Source organism: Mus musculus, chromosome 3 (genome assembly GCF_000001635.26).
Source record: "Mus musculus strain C57BL/6J chromosome 3, GRCm38.p6 C57BL/6J".
Classification (NCBI taxonomy): Eukaryota; Metazoa; Chordata; class Mammalia; order Rodentia; family Muridae; genus Mus; species Mus musculus.
The window spans coordinates 30492316-30519700 of record NC_000069.6 but is presented as its reverse complement, the minus strand read 5'-3'; the positions used below and the strand labels follow the sequence as shown (position 1 = coordinate 30519700).

Here is a 27385-nt window from a genome sequence, read left to right as displayed (position 1 = left end):
CTTGTGCAGCACAGTAGAGCTGGCTCTGGTGTTTGGCCACCAGACAGCCTACACTGAGAGTGTGAGAGCAGGAGAGCTGTCTCAGCCCCTTGACTGCTGCAGCACTCTGGAGAGCAGGCCCTACCCTTCACCTGGGCAGTACTAGAGAGCTGGCCCAGGTAGCATGAGTGTGGAAGAACTGCATCCCATAGTGTGAGCATGGGAGAGCTTTCAGGCTGACCAATTCAGCTATTACCCAGCCCAGCTACCATCCAGGACTTTGAGTTGGCCCTCTGCAAAATCTACCTCATCTACGAACTGCTGGAGTTAGTGAAAGGGCTGATTCTACAGAACCCAAACTGCAAGATCTTGAAGACACAGGGCATCAACAGGAGATCTGAGAGGAGTCCCAGAGAGGATTCAGTGTTAGCAGAATATGTAGCAGAATATGTAGCAGAATATGTAGCAGAAGCCAGAGGCCTACAACCAGACCAACAACTCACTTCAATGAACATTTGCAAGAAAAGAACAATTGTTTAGACAAAAGGGTATTTACTGTGTGACAGAGCATGAAACATGACAGTTTCCATGGTGAGCCTGGGAGGGGGCATTGTTTGATTTCCAGTTCTGTTTTCTTTTGGGAGGAGGTTGTAAGGGCAGAAGACAGATATGGAGGGCTGGGGGGATGAGTTGGGTTAAGGTTCATGTGGTAAACTCACAAAGAATCAATAAAAAGTTAAAAAAAAATAATAAAAGAGACAATGTCCCCCAGGATGTGTAGGGAAGACTAGAAAAAGATGCTTAGAGCCAGTGCTCCAGGCTGAGTGCTCCCAGGCATGGCTAGTGAGGCACTGGGTGGCTCATTAAGTCAGATGAAGAAGGTTGCATGCCAATTCAGTCTTAGAGCTTTTGCACGCAAATATAAACATCTCAGTAGGGCATCATCACAACCAAACAGAGACATCTGAACACTGTTCATTATCTTGGCTTCATTGGGCCACATTCAGAAGTAAACTGTTTCTAAGATGCCCATGAACGTCCAATACCAGAGCTCCAGCCCTATTCCAGACAGCTAAGGGAATCCTAGGGATGACTGGGATGGCACCACTTTTTGCCTGCAGACTATTATTTTTATGTGGATGCATACCCAGGCTACTCTTAAAATAACCATTTAATCCTTCTACAAAACAGAACATTCTTCCCAAGGTCTGCTTGGTTTTTTGTTTGTTTGTTTGTTTGTTTGTTTGTTTGTTAGTTTTCTGGTTGCTTCATTTTGAGACAGGGTTTCATCGTGTAGTCCCCGGCAGCTTGCGCTTGCTTCTGTCCTACCTCAGTCTCTCCACTGCTGAGACAGATTACAGGATTGCGCTCTCATGCCTGACTTCTTCTCAGTTTTAAGAAGTATTTTTCAAAAGCACTGATAGAGATGATTTTCACAGTTACACCTAGTGATGATCATTGAGATCATTGTGTTCTCTGGAACAAAGCCCAGTAGCAGTTGGGCCTCTTGCCCATGAGAACCTACAAAGAACTCAAAGTGGATAGATCAGTCCGTCAATCCTACTGTTTCTTCTGTGTGCAACTGACTCTCTGTAGAAATTGCTGCTTTCCCAATCTCAGAGCTGTGGTGTTCTTCTTGACCTTAATCTTTGAAAAGATTATGAAATGTTTGAAATGGGACATGTATCACCATTTAAAAAAATAAAATGTTACCTCAATAGCTATTTTTTCCAAGGAAAGTGAGTATAAATCAAATTTTTGTAAGTCAAATCCTATTTTTTAATGTCCTGGAGGACTCATTATTTAATAAAACAGCACAGAGCAAATAACCATATTGTGATTTGGCTTTTATAAGCCCAGGCACACCTGTGTCACACTGTCATGGTTTTAGGACGCTCTGACTCTATAGAGGAATTTGAAGGTTGCCAGCTCTGCCTTGGACTCAGTTCAAGAGAATTAAGTTATTGAGTACTGAGACTCTTGCTACAAGGCACTCTTGTTCATAACTGTCTCAGCATGGATTCTGTAGAAAGTGCTTTTAAAAAAATGTGGAAATCTACTATAAGTTTTAAAGGACATTAAGCAAATTAATATGTTTTGGTTATGTGTGATAACATTCTCATGTTAACCACAACCATGTATCTGAGTAAATAATAATAAAGTGCTCTATGTTAAAAAATACAACACATCTTTTATTTACTGCCAGTGAACTAACCTGAATAATTTTATGTATTGAAAGTAAAGACAACAGCCAGACTCATGGAGAGTTAGAATGAAAAGGGCTAGAGAAACAAAGCAGAATTTTTAAAAGGATGAAAGAAAAAAGAACTTACTTTGCTAAAAATCACTTTCTGTTGAAATTACTTTGTGGCTTTCAACTCACAGGCAGAGAATGGGGTAACCTAGAAACATTAGACTGATTCAAATACCCTCTCTGGTTGGGTTGTGAGGAAAGACTCTTTTTTTTTTTGTGAGGCCAGAGCAGAAGAGAAGCATCTTTCAGTTCCTTTCCTCTTCTCGCCATGTGGTTTGGGTTCTCCTGGGTTCTGCTGTGTCAGCCTGTCTGGAAGATGGTCTGGAGCTTCTTTGTATCGAATATTGACAGTAGCTTGGTATTAGGGACTGATTTGTCAGTTCTCGTGCACACAGCATTTTTTGAGAGTATGTAACCCAAACCCACGCACACACTGGTGCCCATTCAAGCTGCAATGTTAAAGTGAAGATCCAGTTACAGCAATTTCATATACATCAAACCCTTGGGTTCTGCTGTGTGAAGAGACAGCCCGCTGACCAAAGAAAAAATATCCCATTACAGCTGTGAATGAGAAGACAGAGCCCAAGACCACACACACACACACACACACACTCACACACACTCACACACACACACACTCACACACACTCACACACACACTCATACACACACTCACACACACACTCACTCACACACTCACTCACACACACACACACACACACACACACACACACACACACGGGGAGGGGGCACGTTGAGGAGGGGAGACAGAAAGAGAGACAGAGAGGGATCCTTGTCATTATTCTAACTTTCAAAACAGAGTTTAGAGCAAGTCTCTTTTACAAAGTAAAATCCATACGTAGTGTTCTGTATATTATTTTTAACCCCCACAATATTCGTGCAAGATGTACATAATTATTCAACCATACAAAGAAGAAACTCAGTTGTTTGCCTGAATTCACACAGTTGGTTAAAATGGGATACTATATTTGAAACTTCGTTGGATCAACTCTTTAAGATATTAAAATCTGCCGAGTGTGGTGGTCATCACCTTTATCTCTGTATTTAGGAGGCAGAGGCAGGGGGATTTCTGTAAGTTCTGGGCCAGTCAAATGTTTGACTTTGTTTCTTTTTTTAAAAAATCTTAAGAATTGATCTTGCTGGATGAGGATTTATCTCATGTACAGTGCCCATAAAATCTGAATATGGCTATCTCTTAGCAACAGCAGACATGGCTATGCAGGAGAGAAATATGCTCATGCTTCAGATGAAAATTTCAAAATTCAATCTAAGATGCCGCCTTCAGGATGTCCACAGCGAAGAAGGGAATGAGTAAACAAAAACTGTAAGAGCAGGGAGGAATAAAAGGCAGAGACTTGGAAAGCAACGGAGGGAGAATGGGGGAAGGGCTGCCCATCCTTTTGGGGGATCCGGGAAACCTTTAGGTCTTAGAGGCGTTTGGCTTCTAAGATCCAAAGGCAACAAAACTGGGAGACGGGTTTCAACAAAGGACAGAGAAGGTGTAGGTTTTAAGTGAGTAGAATCAGACACTACCCTTTTCGCGACTAAGGCAGGAAACAGGGATTCAGCTGCTGAGGTGATTTAACAAGACAGAAATCTTGGCCAGATACTTTCAAGAGTGGTGTTTCCCAAAAGTGCACTATTTCGGTGAATCGTCTGGGAAAATGTCTTTTCGAGTTGGTCGGTCTAACCCGGCCCTGAGGTTTTGAGCTTCTAATAGTGGTAATGGTCCAAGTAATGGTGGGCTTCTAGGAGCATCCGCGCAACCTGCAAGTGAGCTCAGAAACGCAGAGTGCTTGAGCCTCACCTCAGACTTCCTGGATCCGAATCTGCATGTTAACAAGATCCCCAGGTGATTCGTGCGCACATTAAACTTTGGCAACATTCTTCGAGACGATTCTTTGTTCAATGCAAAGATCTAAAGAGGGCCTCTGGCATTGCACGCCAGCAGTCTGGCTTCTTTCTGGGGCTCCATATCCCCCAGGACTTAAAGATTTGTGCCCGAGTAGCAGCTCCTCCAGATCTTAAGCCGGTAGCAGCGCCGGGAGTTGTTCTCGTCTTAATCCTCCTCGCTGGGTTCCTTCCCACCCTAACTCGCTTCCCTGGGGCGCCCCAGCTGTGTCCCACCCCCAGCCTAGGCAGCTACTGTGCACAGCTGGAGCCCTCCATGGCTGGAGCTTCCGAGCTGCGGCGGCGGAGAGAGCCAGGCGGGGGCGCCGCAGACTAGGCTGTGCGGGAGGAGACCGCGCCCGGCGCCGGGAGCCCAGAGAGGGCCTCCAGAGAGACGCGCGGGGGAGCGCGAGCTCCGCGTGGGCTGCCAACCCGAGCAGCCTCCGCGCCACCCTGGCGCGGTCGGGTACCGCGTGAGTCGCGGATCACACCGTGGAGGCGGCGTGTATTACCTCCATCCGTGGCCCTTCGTACAGGAGCTTCCAGCCTCGAGGGCCAGTTGTCAGCGGACTAACTCTGAGAAAGAACCCGTTATCATTCCGAGCTGGCTGGGGAGCCTGGGAGGTTCGGATTGATGCAGTGACGATTTAAAACCAGCATCGCGCTTCCCTACAAGCCCGCACCTTTTTTTTTTTTTTTTTTTTTTTTTTTTTTGGCTTCTGGGAGCAGGTGGATGTTGCAGGGAGAAGGAACAGGGTCAGTTTGCCAAGAAAACTGGGCTCAAAAGCGCTATTTACAAAAGGGTGACATTTACAATGTGGAGGAGGTGGCTGGCCAGCGGAGGCCAGCCGCTGATCGAACCTTATGTGCTTGCTTTTGACCGGCCTGCAGCTTTACGCGATTACGGCTGCGCTGCAGAGCAAGGATTTCGTAGGAAGAGGAGACTATAAGTCGCGGGGTCTGCATGCAGCTGGGAGGGACGACCTTGCATCCCCCTCGCCGCTGGCCAGATGCACGGTACGCGAAAGCCTAGCAGGCGCCCCGGCTCTCGCCTTGCAGCGGTGCGAAGCGCGGATTTCCCCGCCAGTAGCTTCGTATTCAAGGCCAAGCCGGACTGGCGATTGAGAGTTAACACCTTTTCGTATAACGGGCTGAGGCAGGGGATACGAGTCTCAGCCCTTGCCGAAACCCACGAAAGTGTGCGTTTCTCGTTTCTCGTTCGGAGGATGTCAAACAGAATTGGGAGTCTGAACATTTCCAAAAGCTTCCGTGTGTTCTGTCTCGAGACCCATCGGATTTGTTCAAACTTTCGCGAGTGTGTGAATGTACGCGTGTCTCCACCCTCTCCTTCTCCCCTCCACCCCCACCCCGCCCTTGCCGGCCGAAGTCGTCCTATATAGCGATGATAAATATCCCTGTTGATCACTTGATTGATTACCTCCCTGAAAGGTCACGCGGGCTCGCAGTAATTTCCTTTTGCCTAAGGCTCCCTTTTCACTTTTACTCCAGTACGACAGCTCCGAATGCACGGGATCTTTATTTTTGATTTTAACCCCTAAATGCAACCCCTCCCGAAAACAATGCAGACAAGAAAAATCGAATAAAATCAACTCGAGACCTTTCTGTACACTCTCAGCCTCCCTCCTGGTCTTTACTGCTTTCTTCTTTCTGGTCGCCTCCACCCCCTCCTACTCCGGCCCCCTCTCCCCAGCTCCAATGTATTCTGGATACTGTTTAATAGATGAGTGTCTTGCAAGTAAACTCAGGCGTCCCTTGGGTCTGCATTTCATGTCTGTGACGCTCTCCCTTTCTCTCCTGTGGACTGAAAATTCGGATTTAAACCACCAGACAAGCTATTAATTTAGCTAGGCTACCCAGGGTCCTGAACCCAATTAATTTCTAATAATTATAGCCCAAGGGGGCTAGATAGATCTCCCTGCCTCTTTCTTTTATTGCCACACCACGCCACCGAGGTCAGCGTATAATAATAAAGTGTATATTTTGAAAGCGATCCCCAGAACGAGAGAGTTATTGCAATGAATGAAAATTGTTTCCATTTTGGCTAATTGAACCCCTGGCCGAAAGCTGGACTCTGAGACTAAATAAAGAGAACTGTTTCATTTCAACATGAAGAGACTCCTGCCTACCTCTGGTCACCCAGCGAGAGTTTAATTTCTTAACAGCCAACCTGAAACTCAGCGTTGGGTAAACAGTATTAATAATTACATTACAATGATTAAATTAATCTTTCTGGTAGCCAGGCAAATGTAGGTTTCGATTCAATAGCATGTAGAGTTCACTGCACAAAGACAATAGGCCAAGAAATACCTCCATAAAGAATTCAAACTTTCTTCTAAAGGTACTGTGGGGTTGGCTCAATTATAGTGCCAGGAAAGGAAAAAAAAACATTTCCGGTTCCTTGCTGTTTCTAGCATTAATTAAAGACACAGTTGGAAAGAGGAATACTGACCTGCCTCTTCCTTTTCAATAGTTTGTCTTCCTTTCCACTCCTACCTCTATCTCCCCATTTCTGCTCAAAGAAAGGAAGAAAGGAAGGACGGGGGTGGGGCGGGGAAACAACACACATGTGCACACACACACACATCCCAAACAAACCCAAACAGTTATTAAGCTCATGAATTTTTCCAAGTTGTCACCACTTCCAGAATGCCAGTTTCCATAGAAGGAAAGGCAAGAAAAACTTGTCCTAAGTCTGTCCTAAGTCTGTCCTAAGTCTGTCCCCCAGGAAACGAATTCGAGCAGAAGGAAAGGCGCGTGTGGGGACAGAGAAAGCAGCTTCAACTTCACCAGTTTGTCAGCCCCCCCCCCCTTTTCCTGGACTGCTTAGATCTGTGGTCAGAGGTGTTAGCAACTCCAGAGGTGGCAACAGAAAGTCACCTGCTGTGATCTCACGCCTGGGACTGGGGACAGGTGGACTTGACAGGGAATGAGAATCCGCTGGGGCAGCCGCAGGGAACCACCTCATAGCCGGCGGTGAAGGTCCACAGCCATCTGAGGGCATTCGCTCCATCAGGTTGAGCACACTTGAACTATCAACATAGCTTTTTAATTACTGCACACTTAGGGCAGGAAACAAGAGACAGTGAAAGAAAAGAATGAGAGAAAGAGAAAGAAAAGAAATTAGCTTCGAAGTTGAAAAAAAATATTATGACTCCTTTGATTTAGTTAATTTACTTTTTTATGTTTTGAAGAAAGGTGACACGTCTTTTCATACTGATTCGGCCTGAGGACACAAAAGACTGTATTTGCTACTGCAGTTACAAGAAGCCGGATTCAACCACTTCTGCTGAAATTTTAGAAAGACCTTTGTAAAAGACCAGTTCACTGAAAGATGAGGACGGGGACTTTAAACGCCAGAAGGAGTGGGTACCCCAGCCACCTACCACTGCCCTAATATCCCAACTTTCTGTAAAAGTTTAAAAGACAGATCTTTGCATCTGGTGATTTGGAGACTGTTGATTCGGTTCTGTCTTTCGCCCTTTACTGAAACCACCCTACCCTACAGTCAGCCACAAGATTTATTCTTTCAAAGCGCAAATAAGTCCAGAGTCCAAGTGGGTCTTGTTCTTAATCTCGGAGTTTGGCAACATGGTCCCTTCCTTTCTTAAAAACTTCCACCAGATCCAACTCAGGTATTGGCAGACTCCTTGGGGGCTAGGCGAACGGAACTGGGGAAGTGAGAAGGGTGGATGGGGAGGTGAGAAAGGAGGGTGGCTGCTTCCCACATCTATGTTTTGCTTTTATTCTCCACAGGGTGGCCAGCAAAATGAAATCTTCCACCTTGAATTTTCTTTCTAAGATACTCTGCTGTCTCCAGGTGCCAGGCCCTGGAGAATTCCACTTTCTGGGGATGGGGGCGGGGGGCAAACAATTCTAGGTGCTGAGAGCTGGGATCCTCTTGGGTTGTCCCCTGTGTTCTGGCCCAAGTAATGCTCCTCACAAAGTCTCTTACAGACGAGAAGCTGCTGTATGAAGCCCTTGTTTGTTCGCCTAGAACTTTTCCCTAAAGAATCTGACCTCTGCAAAACTCTAGAACCTCACACCCCCTTTCCTAGGAGAACATTTGCTGGTCAGAAGGAGGTCGCTCCTAAACAGAGTAGCTAGTAGATTTTGGGGAAGATTTTTAGAGTAGTAGACCTGTATCCATACAAGCAGTAGTAGCTTTGCACATATTAAAAGTACCAACACACACACACACATACACCTGCATGCAGTAGGCCACTAGAGCTCTAGTAGGTCTTGTAAAATCCCAGGTGCCTCTGTGGGGGAGGGGAGATGGAGATGGCAGGATTCCCTGGGATTCATGTGTGTGTGGGCTCCAGCATTTTCTCCTCTGGAAGCTGTTTTCACTCCGGTTCTCTGCCATTTCCTCCTTTACTTCCCCTGTCTCTCCCTCATATTTCAAGGTTACACATCTGTCTCCCTTGGGAGCTGTAGCTTGGTTCTCTAGGGACCTGTATCTTATGTCTGAATGCTCCTGGAATTACACAGCTCTGGGGAGGGAAAGGTGGTGGGTATTCTTAGATGAGGTAGGTCCTGTAAGCTTGGCCACCGAAGCCCCTGGGAATTGAACCTAGATATTCGCTCTCTCACAACCGCAGTCTGAGCTCAAACTAAATGAATACCAACAGGTGCAACTGAGTTCCCAACAACCCTGCTCGTCCTTGCTCTCTCAGAGGAGAGACCAGGACTTTCCTGCTTCTTCCGACTTGAGTTTTAGGATGGTAGCAGCACCGCACGGAAAAGATGGCAATTTTCTTTTATGGTGTCTGGCAGGATTTGCAGCAGATATTAATGGAGACATAAATAGCACGTGGAAGGTATTGAACACAACTGTTTAATGCAAGAAGGTTGTACTAAGAAAAATCCATACTGAGTTGGGAGTGATTCATACCTTGAACACACCTAACCCCTTGCGCCTTCATTTCTGCCTGCACACTTCATTAGTAAATTCTGTAATTAGGCACATTTCAACAATGTACGTTTTGTATTTTCTAGGTATGCGTATGGAATTTCCCCCCTTCCTCCTTCTGGTGACCCCAGAGGTTGTAGGTTTCAGTGAGTGAGTGGAAATGGCAGGCGGGCTGGGTAGCAGCAGGAGGCCGGAAGGTGCCGGCCGACCTTAGGCAAGGCAGGAGGTCTTGGATGTCAAATGTTCAGCCCGGCGGGACCTGGGCATCAAGGGCGATTGTTGCTACTTGATGGAAACAGACTACTGAAATGTTCCTAGGATGGCAGCTACCGTTGGTATTACAGCTAAAATCGAGAACCGGTTATTCATCCAAAGCGGAAGCCCCAGGAACTTCAGAAGGAGAGAGCGGCAGCAAGGGCAGAGCTCTGAAGTTCAAGATGCTTCTCGCCTTCTGATAACACGTTCACGGTCCAGTCCTCAGCCTAGTTCTTGTGTAGACGGAAAGATTTATCCTAAAGTTTTTTTTCCCTCCTCCGCTCGGTTCCCCTACAGACAATGTAATTTATGGTGGAGAAAACATTAATAATAATTATAATGCAGGCTTATTGACTCCCACACAGACATAGTCCTCTGCCCCACGAATCAATTCTCTGTCCAAGACTTTTCATTTCTTTTCTTTTTCTTTCTTTCTTTTTATTTTTTTTCCCGTTTGGGCGAAGTGTCTGCTCCCCTCCAGCTCCCCGCGCTCGCTCCCCGCCCCCTGCCGCCCTCCCCGTAGCTCCCTTTCTCCGCCTCCTCGGCGATTGCCATCTGACAAGATCTCCAAATCAAAGTGATAAATCGCTCCAAACTTTTTTTGGCGGCGCTGAGATGTTGGAGGGGCGTCTAACGCGCATGTGCGAAGGTGTCCAAACTGACAATGCTAGAGATAGCGAGTGTGGATTGAGAGAAAGAGAGAGAGGGAGGGAGAGAGAGTGAAAGACCGAGTGTGTGCGTGTGTGTGCGTGTGTGAGACAGAGGAGAGAGAGAGAGAGAGAGAGAGAGAGAGAGAGAGAGAGAGAGAGAGAAGGGAGGGGGAGAGAGAGAGCAAAAGAAGGAAAAGATCCAAGAAAAAAAAAACCTAACCACCCAGCAGCGGCTGCAGGACTGGGCACAGCATGAGATCCAAAGGCAGGGCAAGGAAACTGGCCACAAGTAGGTGCAATATCCCTTTTCTATTGGCTTCCCCCCCTTCTCTGCCATCTTGCGTATCTGTGTCTAGCGCACGGGGAGAGAGCGCGGGCTGCTTTGGCGCGGGGGGCCTGGGGTGGAAGGCAGGCACAGCGCAGCCGGCAGCCGGAGCAACCTGCCGATTCCTGCCTCCGCGCCCTGGCTCCTGCTCTGGGCGCAGTGGAAGCGCGGTAGCCCTGAGCCCCGCACCAGGACCAGCTGTGGCAACTCCGGGGTGGGGGTGGGGGCAGCAAAAAGCTGGGAGGGAGGGAGGAGGGCGCGCGCGAGTGAGCGCGAAGGGGTGGGGGGAGAGGAGAGTGTGTCCCCCTCCCCTCCCTTCCCCCCCCAGGCGGGGGAGAGTCGCCTCTGGCCAACCAGCTAGTTCCCGGAGCGGGAGGAGGGGGGAAGCGGGTGGGGGGGGGGCGGGCAGGGGAAGGGCGCCTTTCTGAAGCTCTGTTTGTTTCTGGGGTTTGGGACGGGTGGCGGGCTCCGAGGGAGCCGCGGTGGCTGTGGCCGCAGCCGGCCGCGATGGAGTTGGGAAAAGTTGCGAGGCGGCCGCTTGCAAGTTGCGCGGGCGATCGGCGCTGCGCCTAGCCGCGGCTGCGGTAGTGGGCGCTGTGCGCTCGGTCCTTGTACGCGGCGGCGTGTGCGACGCGGCGGGAGCCCTGGGGAAGGGGAGGCAGGGGGGCCGGGGGGGACACGGTCCTGGGGATGGGTGGGGGGAACCCCGGCAGCGCCGAGCTCTCGGCTCCGCAGAGTCACTCGGCAGGTGGGGAGAGCGGAGGCCGCGCCGGCGTTCTCAGGCCCGGGCGTGGAGGGCGCGCGGCCAGCCGAGAACGCTGCTCCGTAAGGCCAGGAGGGCGCGCTCCGACCCGAGAAGCCCGGGCTGGCAGGGCGCCGAGTGACCCCCAGGGGGCGGGCTGCCGGAACTCGGGGCCACCAAGGGGGAGCAGCTCAGCCTGCCGTTCTCTTTCTGGGTGCAGCCGGGGTCCCGGGTCACTCGTCCTCCCCGGCGCCCTCTGTCTGCCCGGAGCGGAGCAGCCTCGGTCACGCGGGACTAGGGTAGTGGGGTTTGGGGCTATGGGGGACTAGACTACCATCCCCCACGCTTTCAGGGAAGGCTTGGGTGACACTCCAGGACAGGGTAGGGTGGGAAGGGTTGCTTAGCAGGGACTAGTAGGAGTCTGAGGTGGGTTTGTTCAAATGCTTCTGCCCAGCGTTGAAGGGGGCCCAACGAGCAGCCTGCCGCCTTCTTACTCCCTCGGACATCAGAGCTGCTTCGGGAAAGGACCGGCCAGGCCGCCCATGCCTCTCACACTTGGACTTGAGGAATCTCGAACTCTCTTAATTGTTTTGTTTCGGACCAGAGAGACTAAAGATAGGATGTGGATAGTATGTTTGCCCCAGTGAAGTCCCCAAGCGTACCCCCCCATCCCTTGCACATTGGAATTTAGGGCTGGAGGCGCTCCATGCAGCACCACCGGGCGCGTCCTGGCACAGCGGCGCCGGCTACAGTCGTAGCCCCCCGGCATTCCCGGTGTGGGGAATGCAACGTAACGCCCGGCGAGACGCTGTCCTCCCGGGCGTCTTTCCAGTGCTCCAGCCACTCCGCACTCGTGTCCTGCACTCACATACGCTCTAGCGGCATCTTTTCTCTTGGAACTCGGGTCGCAGAGATCAACCTAAATACTGGGCCGTCAGTCGGCCTCCTCGGTCAGTCAGCCGGCTTCTTTCTCTGCTCCTACGGCTCATTTCACTTCGTTGCAACAGTGTAAAGTGCGCCAGCGAAACTGTTTTTCCTGTTGGCTTTTCACTGAGTCTTTATTTTCTTCTGAGAGGGAATAAATGTACACATGCTTGATGGCTTTGAGACTTCAAAGGTTAGGGGTGTGTGTGTGTGTGTGTGTGTGTGTGTGTGTGTGTGTATTTGAGAGGAGGCGGGGAGATCGTTTCAACCGAGCAGTAAGTTGTGAAATGAAAGCCTAAGGCTTTCACCCTGCTTGGTTGCCCAGCATCCGACGAAGCGAAAGCTGAACGCAAAACCTTTCGAATTTTCTTAAGGCTCGCCCCCGCCCCCGCGCGCCTTAGCTATTTTAATTGCTAAGCAAGCTGTACACCCTGTAGCCCACTACTGAGTCCAGAAGCTGAGCCTCCTTTCTGATCTGATGAGACTTGTCAGTCACCGCATGTGAGACACATTGATTTTTGTCTCGTGTGGGGTAAGGATGCCCATGTGCTCTCTAGAGAGCAGGACCCCAGCCTTAGGAACTTTTCCTGCTGAGCCCCAGGTTCCCACTAGCGGGGCTTTTACTGCTTCTGCGGCTGCCTTCCAGAGACACGGGCGCCGCGTAGTGCAGTTTTCCAGCTACCGTCTGAGCAATAAAGGAAATCATATCAGAACTACGGATTTTTGTATTTTAAAGCGCTATTTCCTTTTGCCGAACTGCGCGTGGCAGAGGTGGCTGGTGACCCCTGCGGTGCAATCATCCAACGGAAACTTAGCTGTTTGCAGTCACTGTTTCTTTTTCCCCCCTTCCTGAGTTAGGAAGAGGTAATGTAACCAGCATATCTGAAACAAAACAAGACAAAACCAATTTACTGTAATCGTGGCAAACGTAAGCATTACAAGAGAAACAAACCACACACAAATAGTTCTTTCTCCCATACTTGATTATTCCGTTTCTTTTGTGTACGTCTTTGGTGGATGTCAGTTTAGTTTGGTTTTGGCTAAAGCCCATGGTTAGAGACCAGAGACCACATACCTTGAAAATACTCCCTGATGTTACAGGAACAGATTGTGTGCTCTATCTTCGGTCTAATTTATAGGACCTAATTTTTACACAATACTTGAAACTAATAATTTCGTTGTAAACCGTACGGGAAGGTAGAAAGGTTTAATGTAAAAAGTTTTCTTAAAAGGGAAAAGCAAGAGAACTGACATTTGTACTGCCTAAAACCTTTGACTTATATTTCCATCTTCGAGAAAAGAAAACTAAATAAGGCAAGCCCATTCTGGCATCCAGGAGGCTTCTCAGCCGTTTTATTTGGGGTGTGTGGGGCAGCTGGAGAAGCACCTGGGCCTTGCCAGAAATTCCTGTTGCCACTCTCCTCAGGGTGGGGGTGGGGGAAGGAAGTGAGGTGGGGTCTGCCCTGCAGGTCTAGAGCCTAAAATACTGAAGGAACACCCACCCCACTTTGCCAAAGTACCAGCCTACGGGGGTTTCAATCAAAGCAATGAACATATTACATTCAGTAAACCCCTTATTGCACGTCTCCCCGGAAGTCGCTTAAGAAGGCAATGAGATTATTAAAACCCTGGCGGTGACAGGGAGGCACTTGTTACTTCTGTACTTGATCTTTGTTTGGGAACAGGCCCCGAAGTAGGAAAGGTACAAGCCCGCTCTGCCTCCCGTGTTTAAATTCGCTCTAGCAGGCCAACCCTTAGGATTCTAAGGTTAATTCACAGCCCTGGTTAGGCAGAACTTCTTGCATGCTCATTCACCCTTAAGAAGCTGCATCGAAATAGAGAAATAGAGACTTGCTTTCAAGCATATGCTTATGTGTTTATTCCAGACTACTCTGCACGAGGAAAAAATTGTTCTCCCAACGGAGGAGGCTGGGGCTTCTTCTAGAAAGGCGCGTCGTTCGCCATTATTTGAGCATTACCCTGGCTGGCTTAGGGCTTCTTTATTTCATTTGGCACTTTGAGGCACCATTTCACTGCGGTTTGCACCCCGTTTTGGATCTGTGTTTAGGGAAAGGTTAATTATGCTTTTCATTCTCCCCTCATCCCAACACCGTGGGAGTGGATGGTTCATTAGCTGCAGAGCCTTATGTGCTGGGACTGTGAGTCTCAGGGTTTGGTGATTGTGTGCCTCTGTTCTGTGTCTTCTGAGTGAGCTTGTAATTTTTGAGGATAGCCCCAACTCACACCTTCCTAGCCAAATCTCTTCCTGCATCCCAGGGCCTACTCCTGTGTACGGACACTCAATGACTGTCAAATATAAATTCAGTCTTTCCAGAATATTCATTCTCTCATTCTCTCTCTCTCTCTCTCTCTCTCTCTCTCTCTCTCTCTCTCTCTCTCTCTCTCTCTCTCTCCCTCCCTGTGTGTGTGTGTTGTAAGTAGTTTCTTTTTAAACTTGCGGTCGTTTGGGAGTTTATTTTGTTTTGTTTTTGGAAGTATGGGGCAGGTTAACAGAAGCTACAGCACAGACCAGAGCACGAAGGCCACAGCTGAGGACTTCTGGCTGGGTCTGATGAGGGCCAGAGGAGCAAGAGGGCATAGTTAGCAGCTCCCTGAGCTTCCACCTTGGACTCCTTTCTTGTGGCATCCCCCAAAGTACCTCAAGGTGGGGAGACTTGGCTTGTCTGGTCACCAGCTCATTTCCGGTTTCTAAGGTACCAGGAGCTAGACAGAGCTCAATTCTTTATAGCTGGTGTCACCCTGTACTCTTCATTTCCAAACTGCTGGGTGTAGAGAAACTTGGCCCTCATGGGGCCTCTGAGCTGGGCAGGGAAAGTCTCAGGAATGAGTCCATTCCTTCGGTCCTTCAGAGCATACTTTTGAGCTCAAGGATTTGATTAAACAATGCGTCCCCTCTTCAACTCCAGGGTGCTCAGCGTCTGGTGTACCACTTGCCTTGTTTACAATAACAGTGTAGACACGTGAAAACCGTGGGTAAATCTCTCACAGTCCGGTCCCCGGTTCTAGAACATTCTTGTGCATCTCCTCCTTTATTCACTCCCTCTGCAGGGCATTCCCTGTGGCTGAGGGAAGGGCTCTGAGGTGGGCACCTGGGTCTGGAGGAAGCAGAAAACATTGCAAAGAGGCCATGCTTGCACCATTTTCTGGGGTGATGTTTAACTCATTCAGGACTGGAAGCTGCTGTCCAGGCATTTCTGTAACAGCCCCAGGTCTGCTTTTCCTTCTGATATGACCCAGTAGTTCTCCGACCATTTCCCCACCCCACCAGCCAGGATCCTCTTTCTAAAATTAGATTTTTCCCTCTCCCCACTCTTCTGGCCTCCTGAGGAGTTTCAAGGAACTTGGCTGTGTAGAGGAGACAGAAGGAGGGGAGGGGAGGGGCCAGAGAAGGGCAGAATTCTTCCAGACCCCTAGTTTGTACACATTGGTATCCCCACCCTTAATATATACAGAGAAAAAACTTGTTGTTAACTGCTTTTGCTTACCTGCCATGCAAGAAACTCCAGGGACAGAAGTTTGTTTCAGCACAGGGGAGAGACTGTTTACAAAACTCTGCAGGTGTGGGGCACTACAGGAGCAGAGCACTGAAGACTGAAGCCCACTTGTGTCCCCTTTAAGTGCCCTGGTTGGGGCAGATTGTTTGAGTGTGGTTCAGATACTGCTGTGGCTGTAACTAATGGCTTCTACCTTTTTAGTTCAAGTGGGAAGAGAGAAAGGCCTGGATTCCTTGTCCAATGGGTCCCTCTGGAGACCAGGGCCTGGCTCCTGGCCAGTTCTGTACAATGTCAACATTGAATATTTGAATTCCCAGACTCCATTTAACAAGTTTCTAAATAAATAAACTCATTGTGTGTCTGTGTTTAAAATTATTTCACCTCTTTCATAAAAGCTTAATACATTGATCTTGCAAGTCGATTAAAAAAAAAGATAAACAAACAAACAGAGCTTAAGTAATTTTTAACAGCCAGCACGCCACAGTATGTGTGTATTGAAAAGGCATTCTCATACTAGGGTGTGGGTAGACGCTTGTTAGAGGTTGAGTTATTTCATGGGACTTGATAGCAAATCAGAATAAAAGTAAACAAAAAGTTCAGAAAGATAGCAGCTTAGAACAAAACAAATCAAATAGAATAGGGTAAGTTCAGAACGTCAGCGAAATATTAATCATATCTAAAATGAGTGTGCAATTCTGTGAATTCAGTGTCAAGTTATTTGATAATTCTGAACAGTGGGTCCATCAGGGTTTTTCTGGTAATACAGATCTTTTAACTCTCAAAATGTACAAAGCAAGGAGGACGAATCCATTTATGGGGTTTTGTTTCTAGGCATTTTCCGTGTTTCTTGTAAGCTGGATGCAATACATACATTATTCCAATGTTTCAGTTTGGTTAAAAGAACAATATGAATTTTACCGTTTACTCATTTTTCAGCGCTTCTTTGGACAGCCACACAATGTTTTATGCAGATGGGAGCTCTATGCAGTGCCATGGTGGGTTCTTTTCTTTTCTTCTTTCTTTTCTTTTTTTCTTCCTTCCTTTTTTCCTTCCTTTACTTTCTTTTCCTTCATTTTTTCCTTCCTTTACTTTCTTTTCTTTTTCTTTCTTTCTCTCTCTCTCTTTCTTTCTTTCTTTCTTTCTTTCTTTCTTTCTTTCTTTCTTTCTTTCTTTCTTTCTAGAAAAGCAAGTACCAGGTCTCTTTTGAGTGTGGACTCCATCTGGAGTTGTTAGGAAAGAAAGTGGAATTTGCTCTAATTTATGTGTGTAAAGTCCATTATTAAAAAGAATGGGATTTGAAAGGGCACATAGCAAAACCCATAACATTTAGCTGGTAACGTGGAGAGAGCTCAAAGCCAAGGGAAAAATACCACCAACTCATGCAAACCCGAAATAGACTACAATGACCTCAGCCATTTTCATTTTCAGAAATAATAGCCTTGATTAAAATGGGGGGAGAGTCTGGCTCAGATATGTGTTCTTTTGCATTATTGTTAAGGTATTTTGTCATTAAAGAACTGTTTCATTATAAGAGGAGGGGAAGCAACTGAATTTTTAATGCAATTCTTGACTCTTCAAAGGTGTTCATTCTAGAATTACTTAGTTTTGACTTTAGTTATTCTATTCAACAGCAAACTGGTTTTTGGTTTGAATGTTCAGTCTAATCATTGACTGCTAATTTTATTATAATTCTAAAGGGTAAATTATCTAGCAAACAGATTGTATTAATTCTTCTGTCAAGGGCCTGCTCAGGAGTCAATGACTATGTAACAGGGAGGACTGGGAAGGATCCTTACAGCTGTTAAGAATCTGCCCAATGATTTAATTTTGCAATTGATGTTGTTCAAATGATGGCATTTACAAAAAAACTTCAATGCAGCTGTTGGTAGGGTTTGGTGATATTTTATACAACAAATACTCTATGAAATCCTGCTGTGTGGTAGGCCCCAGGCTTGGAAATGCATGGTTTCAGCTCTCATGAACATTTAAAATGTGCACAGCAGTGTTTGAATTGAGTGTGATCCCTGATTGAATAGCTAGGTCAGTTTCAAGCCATTGGCTGCCTCTTGTGAAGGCGGAGCAATAATACCACCGTCCCTGGGCATCTTCATTCGTGAGGTGGGAATCCCCACACCACTCTCCATGGGCTCTTTATTTGTGAAGTAGAAGTAATGATACTGTCGTCCTTGGGCTCTGGGGAAGTAGGAGTCACGAGTGCCCATCAGATGAATGTTAGCCAAGTACATAAGCTTCAATCACCCACTCACTCAGTCAATCATCCAATACACCTTAATCATATCCTGTTTGATTTATTAATTAAAACCCCTGGAGAGGAAAAAAAAACTTTCTGTTTCCTAGTCTATGTTTTTATCCAGCCTCAGTTTTAGAAGTATTTATATGCCCATAGGAAATGTCTTGTTTGTCTTCCCAGTAAGTTATACCCTTGGATAAAGGGAGATTGCATATACAATGTGGACATATTAAAATTGAAACCAAACTAGGCAATAAATTTACTGTGAAAAGTTGAGAAGTTTGTTTATTTTGTGTATGTGTGTGTGATGTATGTGTGTTTGTATGTGGTATCTGTGTATATGTGTGTGATATATGTGTGTTGTGTGTGTTTATGTATATGTATGGTATGTGTGTATGTGTGTGTTTGTGTGTTTATGCATATGTGGTGTGTGTGTGTATATATATATGTGTGTGTGTGTGTGTGAGTATATGTGTGGTATGAGCATGCACACTTGCCTATGTTTTGATAGGTGGAAGTACTTACCCCAGAATCTGATATCTGACCATTCTAGAAGAGAATCTTTGACAGGGAAGTTGTGTCTTTCTTTCTCTCATGCTGTTCATCATTACTTGGTTAAAAACAACAATAACAACAACAACAAAAACCAAACTGAAACACCTCTTTCTCCCCTCGTAGCCACAGGACATAAATCTTTTTCATTTCTTATTTAATTCAATTCTTTGATTTGTGGGCTAGGGGCATGGGGGCAGTAAACAATTAGGAGACATGTGGTACTCAATGGTGGGAGTAGAATTCATTTGGCTACTGAGGGTATTCAGAGAAAAAGTTGGCCCCTGACTTTCTGCGAAGGCTCAGATGTCATGTCCTGCACATCTGTTACCGAGGAGTCCAACTGATATTAAGAACCTAAATCTAAGGGAAGGGGAGAAACTATTTTTTTAAAGGAATGATTATATTAACTGACTGGAATGGCTTTCTTGGAAATGAAAGTTAGATATGTTCAGAGGGTGTGTGAGAAAACCACACTGGTCTCTGCAATCATGCAGTACGTTGCTAGCAAAGGAAGAGGTGAATAAGAAGCAAAATTAGGCTCTTAAGATTCCATGGGTGAAAAGCCACAGTGTAGGATTAATGCAACAGACACTGCTAATGAAGGTTAGACTGATCGATTCTATCAGTGTGATCAACGAACTTCTCAGTGAATGCTTTCCCATCGAACAACATAGCTGGGATATTGCCATACATATAGATATGTGTTTGAATAGTAATGAGCCATGCTTATAAGGAATTCCAAGGAGTTCTTAGATACTTGTCCCCAGTTTTGTGCCCGATGCTAAGATCTAATTCCCTTTCCACCCTGGAGCCTGGGTGACTCTGAGAGTTGGTTCTGGTTCAGATTCTACCTCTCGGATGCTTGATAGCTGGATGAAGTGAAAGCAAACTGTGTGGTCATCCCGTGTTCCAGCAGTTGTATCATCTGAGATTTGACCACCCGGCGGATGTAGAATGTGTTAAGTGGAATGCAGGCACTCATGGTCATTATAGCTCACCAACTTTTTGGCTTCTTTCTGCCTTCAGTCCAACGTACTCTTTCAGTCAGTTCTTCTCTCCCTCTGACCAGCTACCCTTCCGTTTCTCCCTTCTAGCTCTTGGCTGTGATGTTGCCAGTGCTAAACCACCTGGAAAGCACATTTGGAAAGGAGGTATCATTCCAAATTTCCACCAATAGTATCCCTCATTTTGCCAGTGTAGGCACATCTCATGACTCCTCACTTGAGTCACACCTGACTCTAAATGCAGGTCATGTGCAGCTGTAGAATATCAGTGGAGTCAAGGGAGAGACAGTGAAGGCACTGATGGATTCAAGACAATCTTGTACGGCGACTCGTGGGGACTTTCATCTCATAGAAGTCATCAAAAGCCACATTTCTACATAAATCCTGACCTGTCCATATAATACTAATATACAGCACAAAAACAAGAGTTTCGTGGTCTATTTTAATGCTCCATTGTGAATTAGGGGGTCTTTCACACAGTTTAAGCTTGACAGATGATGCTGTACCGAATCTTGTTTTACTGAGACTAGATAAACCCCACCCTTCCCACTCTGCCCCCTTCAGAGACATGTAAGACTGACTTCTTCTCCATATGTCCACTCCCTTCCTCCCAGTTTCACAAGTGCCTCATTTCTATGGAGGAAACAGGATTATTCCTTCGACAACTTTGTTCAGACTTGAACGACCGAAGGGCTTCAGCACTGTAAGCTTGCTTCAAAACCTGTCCAGTGTGACTTCCTGTGCTGGTATTGAGTAGGAGCCCTTTATTAGTGTGTGTGTGTGTGTGTGTGTGTGTGTGTGTGTGTGTGTGTACACACCCATCCATGCAGGTGTACATAGAGGCCAGAGATCATTGTTAGGTTGTCTTTCTTATTTCCTTTTGTGCTTTATTTTCGAGACAGGCTCTTTTGTTGAACCCGAAGAACACCTCTTTGGCTAGACTAGCTGTGCATCTGGGGGATCTTCCTGACTCTGCTGCTCATTACTGGAGTTTCAGATATATGCACAGCCATGTCCAGGTCTTATGCTTTTCAGAAGGTGCCCAAATACACAGCCAGTTTCATACCGTTTAGAGAGGTCATGGACTTCCAAAATTCCAGTCATGAATATTAAGGATGTTTACCTTTAAACTCAGCCTGATAAAGTCCTCAAGATTCTTTTAAAATAACCTTAGAAAGGTTATTATTTTTTAATCACACAATTTACACTCAATATATAATTAAAGACCATGTCACATAGAAAGTGCAATTTGTTGTTGTTGTTGTCGTTGCTGTTGCTGTATATCACTTGCTAACGGGCACTGCTCTTCACTTATCCCTCCAGGAAAATTCCTGCACTTTCCCTTGGGTACATATTAGTATTAGTACATATATGCATGCTTATACACATGCACACATACATGTATATATACATGCATGCACATACATTCATTCATGTATACATACACATATGTATACATACATAATACATACATGCACATACATGTGCTTGACTTGCTTTTGTCCGTACATGTCATTCTAACTCCTCCTTTTCAAAGGCAGCAGAGCCCCACTGTTTGGACCTAACACATCATGCCCAACCAGTCCTCTGGTTTAGAATGACATTTCAGTATTTTTCCAGTTTTCGGAAAAGAACGGACAGGGAAGTTCCCCTGACTAGGGCTCCGAGGGAAACTGAAAGCGAGGTCCACAATTAAAGGAAGCTCTCAGCAGTCCAGGATGAAGAGTGCTGGCCTCTGAGAGGCAAGCACAGCAGGCTTCGAGGAGGTCAAAGAGGGTTGCCTCACCCTGTCGGGGCAGATCTGATTTCCAAGCATCTTTACAGTCCCCGCCCCCAGCCCCCACCGGAGGATCAAGGGTCTAAGCCCAGAGCCAAGGTACATCTTTGAAAGATCTACTGTGATCTGAGATTTGAGCTTAAGGAATTTCTTTCTACCCCATTTGCATTTTCTCCTGCTGTGTGGAGTAGGCCAGGCTTGAATCAATACACACAGTCCCAACTGGACAAGCAGGTTGTCAGGGTTTAAAGTTTTAATTTTTTTTTCCGATTTCCTTGTTGAGGTAGTACATTATTATCACACTGCCCTGTCCAGTGAGTATGCTTTAAGCTGGTGGATGCAAGTATTGAATAAATGAGGAAGGTTACTGAAGCCAATATAAACTTACTTTGATATTCTTAAAGACTTGTCTATAATAATTTCTAGCCTATGAATTGGAAAGACCATTTATATAGCAAATGTTTTTAACTGGCTAAGCAGACTATGGAAACAATTTTATAATGGAAACTATCTCTTACTTATAACTATAGCCTTTAAAAGGTGACAGTATAATGTTATACCCTGAAGCCCATCAGATGCAAAACTCCATTTTATTATAAGTTATAAACCAGGATAGGGAGATTTCTAAAGGGTGACTTTCTTTGGCAATGTTGTTGATTAAATATAAAAAAAAATCCTGAAATAATTAGTTCAACTCACACACAGTTTCCCACAGGCACACAGAGACGCACAAACACAGAGAAATGAATAGCCGGGTTTTAGTTCTACTGGAAATTACTTTGCTTATTAAAGCTCATTGGATTGTATGAGATTAAAAGTATACTGGTTGTTTTAGATTATGTTTGCCCAGATTCCACTCAAGGAATTAAAATATAGCCATATAAATCTTTTAATGAATTAAGTTACTTCAATTTTTATTCCTTAGAGTACAGAAGTTGTTATGAGTTCACTTTTTAAGTGTGTGTGTGTGTGTGTGTGTGTGTGTGTGTGTGTTTATGTGTGTGAGTGCATGAGCATGTGTGCTTGAATGCATGGAACAATGTTCCTAGTTAACATTTTTTCAAAATACATTTTAAATTAAATCCATAAAATCGGGCCAATAAACTGTCATAGAGTGGCTGGTATGGATGGCAAGGCAAATGAAACTCTGAGAAACTCAGTTCCTTAGAATCATTTGACAGATGTACACATGGTGGCCATAGTTTGTAAGTAGGAAGCTAGCTATGTCATGTTGCTGTTATCAGTGATGACAACGCAGAGCCAGAGCTTGGAGCGCTATGTCTACTCTTTCATCAAATATTTTTATCAGCACTGAGAGGCCGGCACCTGGGAAGCTTTGGCGCTGTTTTACAGACCTGGAATCCATCTGAAAATAAACCTAGGTTGCATTTCTCTCTACACCTGTTGGACACAGAGGCCTTTGCCTACTTTATTCAACAATTCACACGTTAACACGGGCAGTTTTTGTTTAAGATATTTAAGAACAAAACCCAGGTTATTTACAAATACTGTGTTGTTGGTGATCACTGCCCCCCAATCATACAACAGATGTTTATTGGCCACCTAAATTCTAAGAGTAGGTAGTCAAGAGACAACAGCCCTAGCAAGGTCTCTGCCCGTGTGGGGCTCACATGGGTTATATGCTAAGAAGTATCCTGCATGTCATTGGCACCGGAAATGTGTGTGGTCGTCAGGAGACAGACTCAGACAATTGTTCTCACTCTCCGTCTTATTGAGACAGGGTCTTTTGTTGTTTACCCCAAGCATATGCCAGTCTAGCTGGCCCTCAAGCTTCTGGAAATTCTGTTTCTGCCTCCCATCTCTCTGTAGGCGTTGAGTTATAGACATGTACCAACTTACCCAGTTTTACAGGACTTCTGTGGGATTTGAACTTGGGTCCTTAAGGTTGTTACGTTTCTGAGCTCAGTGGGGGCGGTCTTCATTATGTGCTTGGTGGGTGGCACTGACAGTTGGAAAGTTGCAGGCACAGACATTTGCTTTCTTACTTCTTGGCAGAGGCAGATAAGACATACATGCTATAAGTAATATTCACTTCAATTTTGTGGCATGCATTTATAGACATATGATACACATTTAGCTGACTTCACGAAGTAGGAGACTACAAAGAGATGTTTCTGTATCTTTATGGATGGAGGGAATGAGAGCCCTATGTTTGATCTGCAAACACTGGGTTAGAGGCAGCATCAGAAAAAAACATACTAAATTTCTGGACCCCAAATTCAGTTCAGTTAAATAAATATTTATTGAGCATACACATTAAGAATTTCAAGGCATGCACTGAGCATACAAAGAGAAATAAAATTTGTTCCCTGCCCTTAAGGAAGGTAGAATCCTTTGGGACACATGCAAACATGCAAACAGATTGTTTCCATACAAGGCTGGGGACTGGCAATGAGAGTGAAAGCAAGAGCAGTGGTCATACTGACTGACTGAAGTGCAGTGTCCTGAGCAGTCGGACCAGACCGTGTGAAAAAGATGTCCCCTTATGTCTCGTCAATTCTCAGATGAGAACTCATTATCCCTTCATTTCCTTTTCAGGGAAAATGTTTCAATTTTAAGGATTACAACTTAAATGATTTTAAAAAAAAGATTTCTAAAATATTTACTTACGTTTATTTTCATGTGTGTGGGTGCCTGTCTGGTGCCCACGGAGACAAGAGGAAGGCACTGGATTCTCTAGAACAGAAGCTACAGAAGACTGTGAGGCACCATGTAGGTGCTAGGAATCAAACCTGGGTTTTCAGGAAGAGCAGCTTGTGCTCTTACGCACTGAGAAATCTCCCCAATCCTTACAAACACTTTAAATTACATTAAGCATGTGTGTGTGTGCGTGCGTGTGTGTGTGTGTGTGTGTGTGTGCATATGTGAAGGCTTAGATGTGCTATGGCATGAGTGTGGCAATCAGAGGATAACTTTGGGGAATTGGTTCTCACCTCGTACTGTGTGGATCCCAAGGACTGAACTCAGATTATCAGGCTTTTCATGACAAACTTTTGTGAGCTGAGCTATAGCGCTAGCCCAACAACTTGTGGTCTAGTGTGCTTTAAGACAGCTTTCTGGGCCTTCAAATACCTACTGTGAGGGAAATTTGTGTGTTAGGTGGCAGTCCAGTGTTTCAGGAAAGGCAAACATACCGAATTTGCTCTGTCTGCCTCCATCTGTCCGTCTGTCTGTCTCCCTCTCTCCCTCCCCCGCTTCGTGTATGTATGCATGTGAGTAGGCACAGGATGTCCTTGGGACTCGCTCCTAGAGTGGCTCTGTGGGTGAGCAAGTCATCCCTTCTCACTATTCCAGCTTTACAGTTCTACTCCATGTGTAATTTTCAGAACTTTTCCTGTCATTGGTCAGCAAGTTCTTTTGGGAGGAGTTTCCTCTACTATCCAGGTGCAGCTCTGGGAGGAAAATGATGCCCAAACTGAAGTTTTCATGGTTTCAAAAGGAATTTCTTATTTCTAGGCTCAATCTTTCTCCTCCTTCTCCTCCTCTTCCCACTCACTCCTCCTCCTATTTGCTCCTCTTCCTTCTCCGCCCTCCCTCTCTTCCTCTTCCTTTCTGTTCTTATTCTTCTTATTTTGAGACAGGGTCTCGTGAAGTCCAGGTTAGCTTCAAAATCTCTCTGTAGCCAAAGGTGATCTTGAACTTCTGGGATTATAGGCATGGACTATAATTCTGGTTTATACAGTGCTGGGTATGAAATCCAGACAGGTCGTTGTGCATGCTGGGCAAATACTTTAGAAACTGAGAGGTACACTCCAGGCCCTAGGTTTAATTTTTATCCAACACTAAAAGAACATTACCCAAAGATGGCCATGTTGTCTGAAAAGTAGCTTGTGTCTGTCTCATGCTGCCATGTGATTTTGTTGTTCATAAAACAGAAATAAAGAAGGAAAAGAATTGCTTTTTCTTCCAGCTCTCTTTGCCAGCATCTTGCTGAGCTGTGTGAATGTGTCCCAGCCAATGTTCCAGACATAGGCTTGGCATGGAGATCAGCACATCCAATGTCATTACTACTGGGCACGGACTGAAATCCTGAGCAAATCTCCCCATTTGTCTCCATGCAGATGATGCTAGCAATTTAAGCTTCCTGTTGACAGTATTGTAATGTTAAAACATGGCACAGATGTTTGAGTCATTAGCAGCCTGGTATCTTTGCTTCTTCGACTTGGTAGCTGGATCATTAAAGAGGGTGGGAAATGCCAAGGTAAAATGCATCATATATCCAGAGTTTTCACTGGGACTCAAGATCACCAGCTATCTCTTCCTGAGTAGTATAAGTCACCAAGGTTTACTTCTGTTACCTAATGCAGTGCAAGGGGCTACATTCTTTTTTTTTAATTGGGTATTTATTTCATTTACATTTCCAATGCTATCCCAAAAGTCCCCCACACGCTCCTCCACCCACTCCCCCACCGACCCCCTCCCACTTCTTGGCCCTGGTGTTCAAGGGGCTACATTCTTAATCAACCTTTTAAATTAATCTTGGACATTGGCCAGGGCTGCAAATGGCTTCTGAGGTGTGGAAAATTTGACTACCTGTTTCCTTTACTGATTTCAGAGTGATTAGCCTGATTGCATCACCATTAGCTAGGTAGAATTCATTGTGGCTAAGAGATTTGCTAAAGGGAGGGTGCCATCTACAGTGTTTTAGGCCCCACCCACCTGAAAGATAGGTTAATAGATCTTTTCTGCCTTAGATGTGAATGCTTCAAAATATATATATTTTGAAGGTTGGGGAGGTGGCTTAGTGGGTGAAAATAAATGCTTTCTGTTTAAGTATGAGAACTTGAGTTTGGGTCCCTAGCACTCATACAAAAGTCAGATGTGGTAGTGAATGCCTGTGACTCCACACTGGAGGAAAAGACAAGTGTATCGCTGACATTTTCTGGTCAAGCATCCTACAGGAAATGATGAGCACCAGGTCCAATGAGAGACCCTCTCTCAAAAAATTAGGTGGTCTATAATGGTGAGACTCTATTGCTGAAGACAACACTTACATATCTCATTGAGCACAGAGAGGTCAAACTTGTGCTTAACTCAAAATTCTACCTCTACTGATTAGTGTTCATGGTACAGGAAGGCACCATGAACCTCTAGAGGAAAAGGGTAAATACTAACCAACTACAAACCATGTGCTCTACAATGTTGACCTGCCAGCATAATATGCTGGTGTAATAGTGGCATACATGTTGTGGGAGTAACCAACCACTCTCTGATTGGCCTTAAAGCCCATTCCATGAGATGAAACTGATGCCTGACACTGCTTGGGTGGCCAAGAGCCTGAGATTAGCTAGGCCATGGACCTAGGAGAAAGCCAAGTACTACTGTTCTGCTAAATAAACATATCAATAAAACGACTCTTAATGGCATTCTGCTGTACCTATAGATCAGTGCCTCACTTAGCCATCATGAGAGAAGCTTCCTTCTGTAGTAGATGGGAATCAACACAGAGACCCACAACTGAACAGTGTGCAGAGAGTGAGAGATTTTGAAGCACTCACCCTTAAATGGGATGTCTTCATCAAACCTCTCCCCTCAGGACATAGGGAGTTATGTGGAACAGGAGGCAGAAAGAATGGAAGAGCCAGAGGAGATGGGTAACTCCAAGGACACAGAGTCTTTAGACACAAGAGGACTTATACACATATGAACTCACAGAGGCTGTGGCAGCATGCATAAGCTCTGTACAAGTTCAACTTGGATGGGGACCCAGTACTGAAGAGGAAGCTATTTCCAATTGACATAAACTTTCAAGGGGAAAGTTAGTTTTCTTCAATTGAGTATCACTGAATATACTAGTTATACTTAAATGTAGGCTCCATGCCCAACAATAGATGGCCAACAGAAAGTAAATTCAAGAGTATTTTTGGTAGACTTTTGTCTCATTTTTGGGAGGGGGCATATTTTGTCTTACTGACATTTTGTAGGTTTCTGGATCCTTTGTATGTTTTTTATCATCATCATCATCATTGTTTTTGGCTATTTTCTGGGGAAAAAAAAGAGAAAGAACATTGAGTTGTTGGGTAGAGAGGTGAGGAGAATCTGGGGGAGGCAAACCATTATCAGAATATATTCTCTGAAACATTTTTTCAATGAGAAAAATTGAGGTGAAGAAAGGATTGAAGATATTCTAACTCAGCTTCTGGACTCCATAGGCTATCGCATGTGTGAACATAGATGCATACATGTGTATACCACATACATAAACAAATTAAAAAATAGAAAGTGTATTTTGGGTACTGTAAGTGTGTATTTTCATGAATGAAACAGTCTAGGGGAGTCAAGAAGACGA

At 45.5% G+C, this 27385-nt stretch overlaps 1 protein-coding gene across 4 annotated transcripts in view; it reads left to right on the top strand.

Moving 5' to 3' along the window:
- Positions 1–9941: 9941 nt before the first annotated feature.
- Mecom (MDS1 and EVI1 complex locus) overlaps positions 9942–27385 on the top strand; it is a 558464-nt gene continuing 541020 nt past the window's right edge. For 3 of the 4 annotated variants that reach the window (NM_001370769.2, NM_001370768.2, NM_001361034.3), the window contains exon 1: positions 9942–10271. In NM_001370769.2, the coding sequence (NP_001357698.1) occupies positions 10235–10271 (37 nt within the window). In that variant the 5' untranslated portion in view covers positions 9942–10234. The remainder of the gene's footprint in view (positions 10272–27385) is intronic. The other variant, NM_021442.3, reaches the window with a different exon arrangement.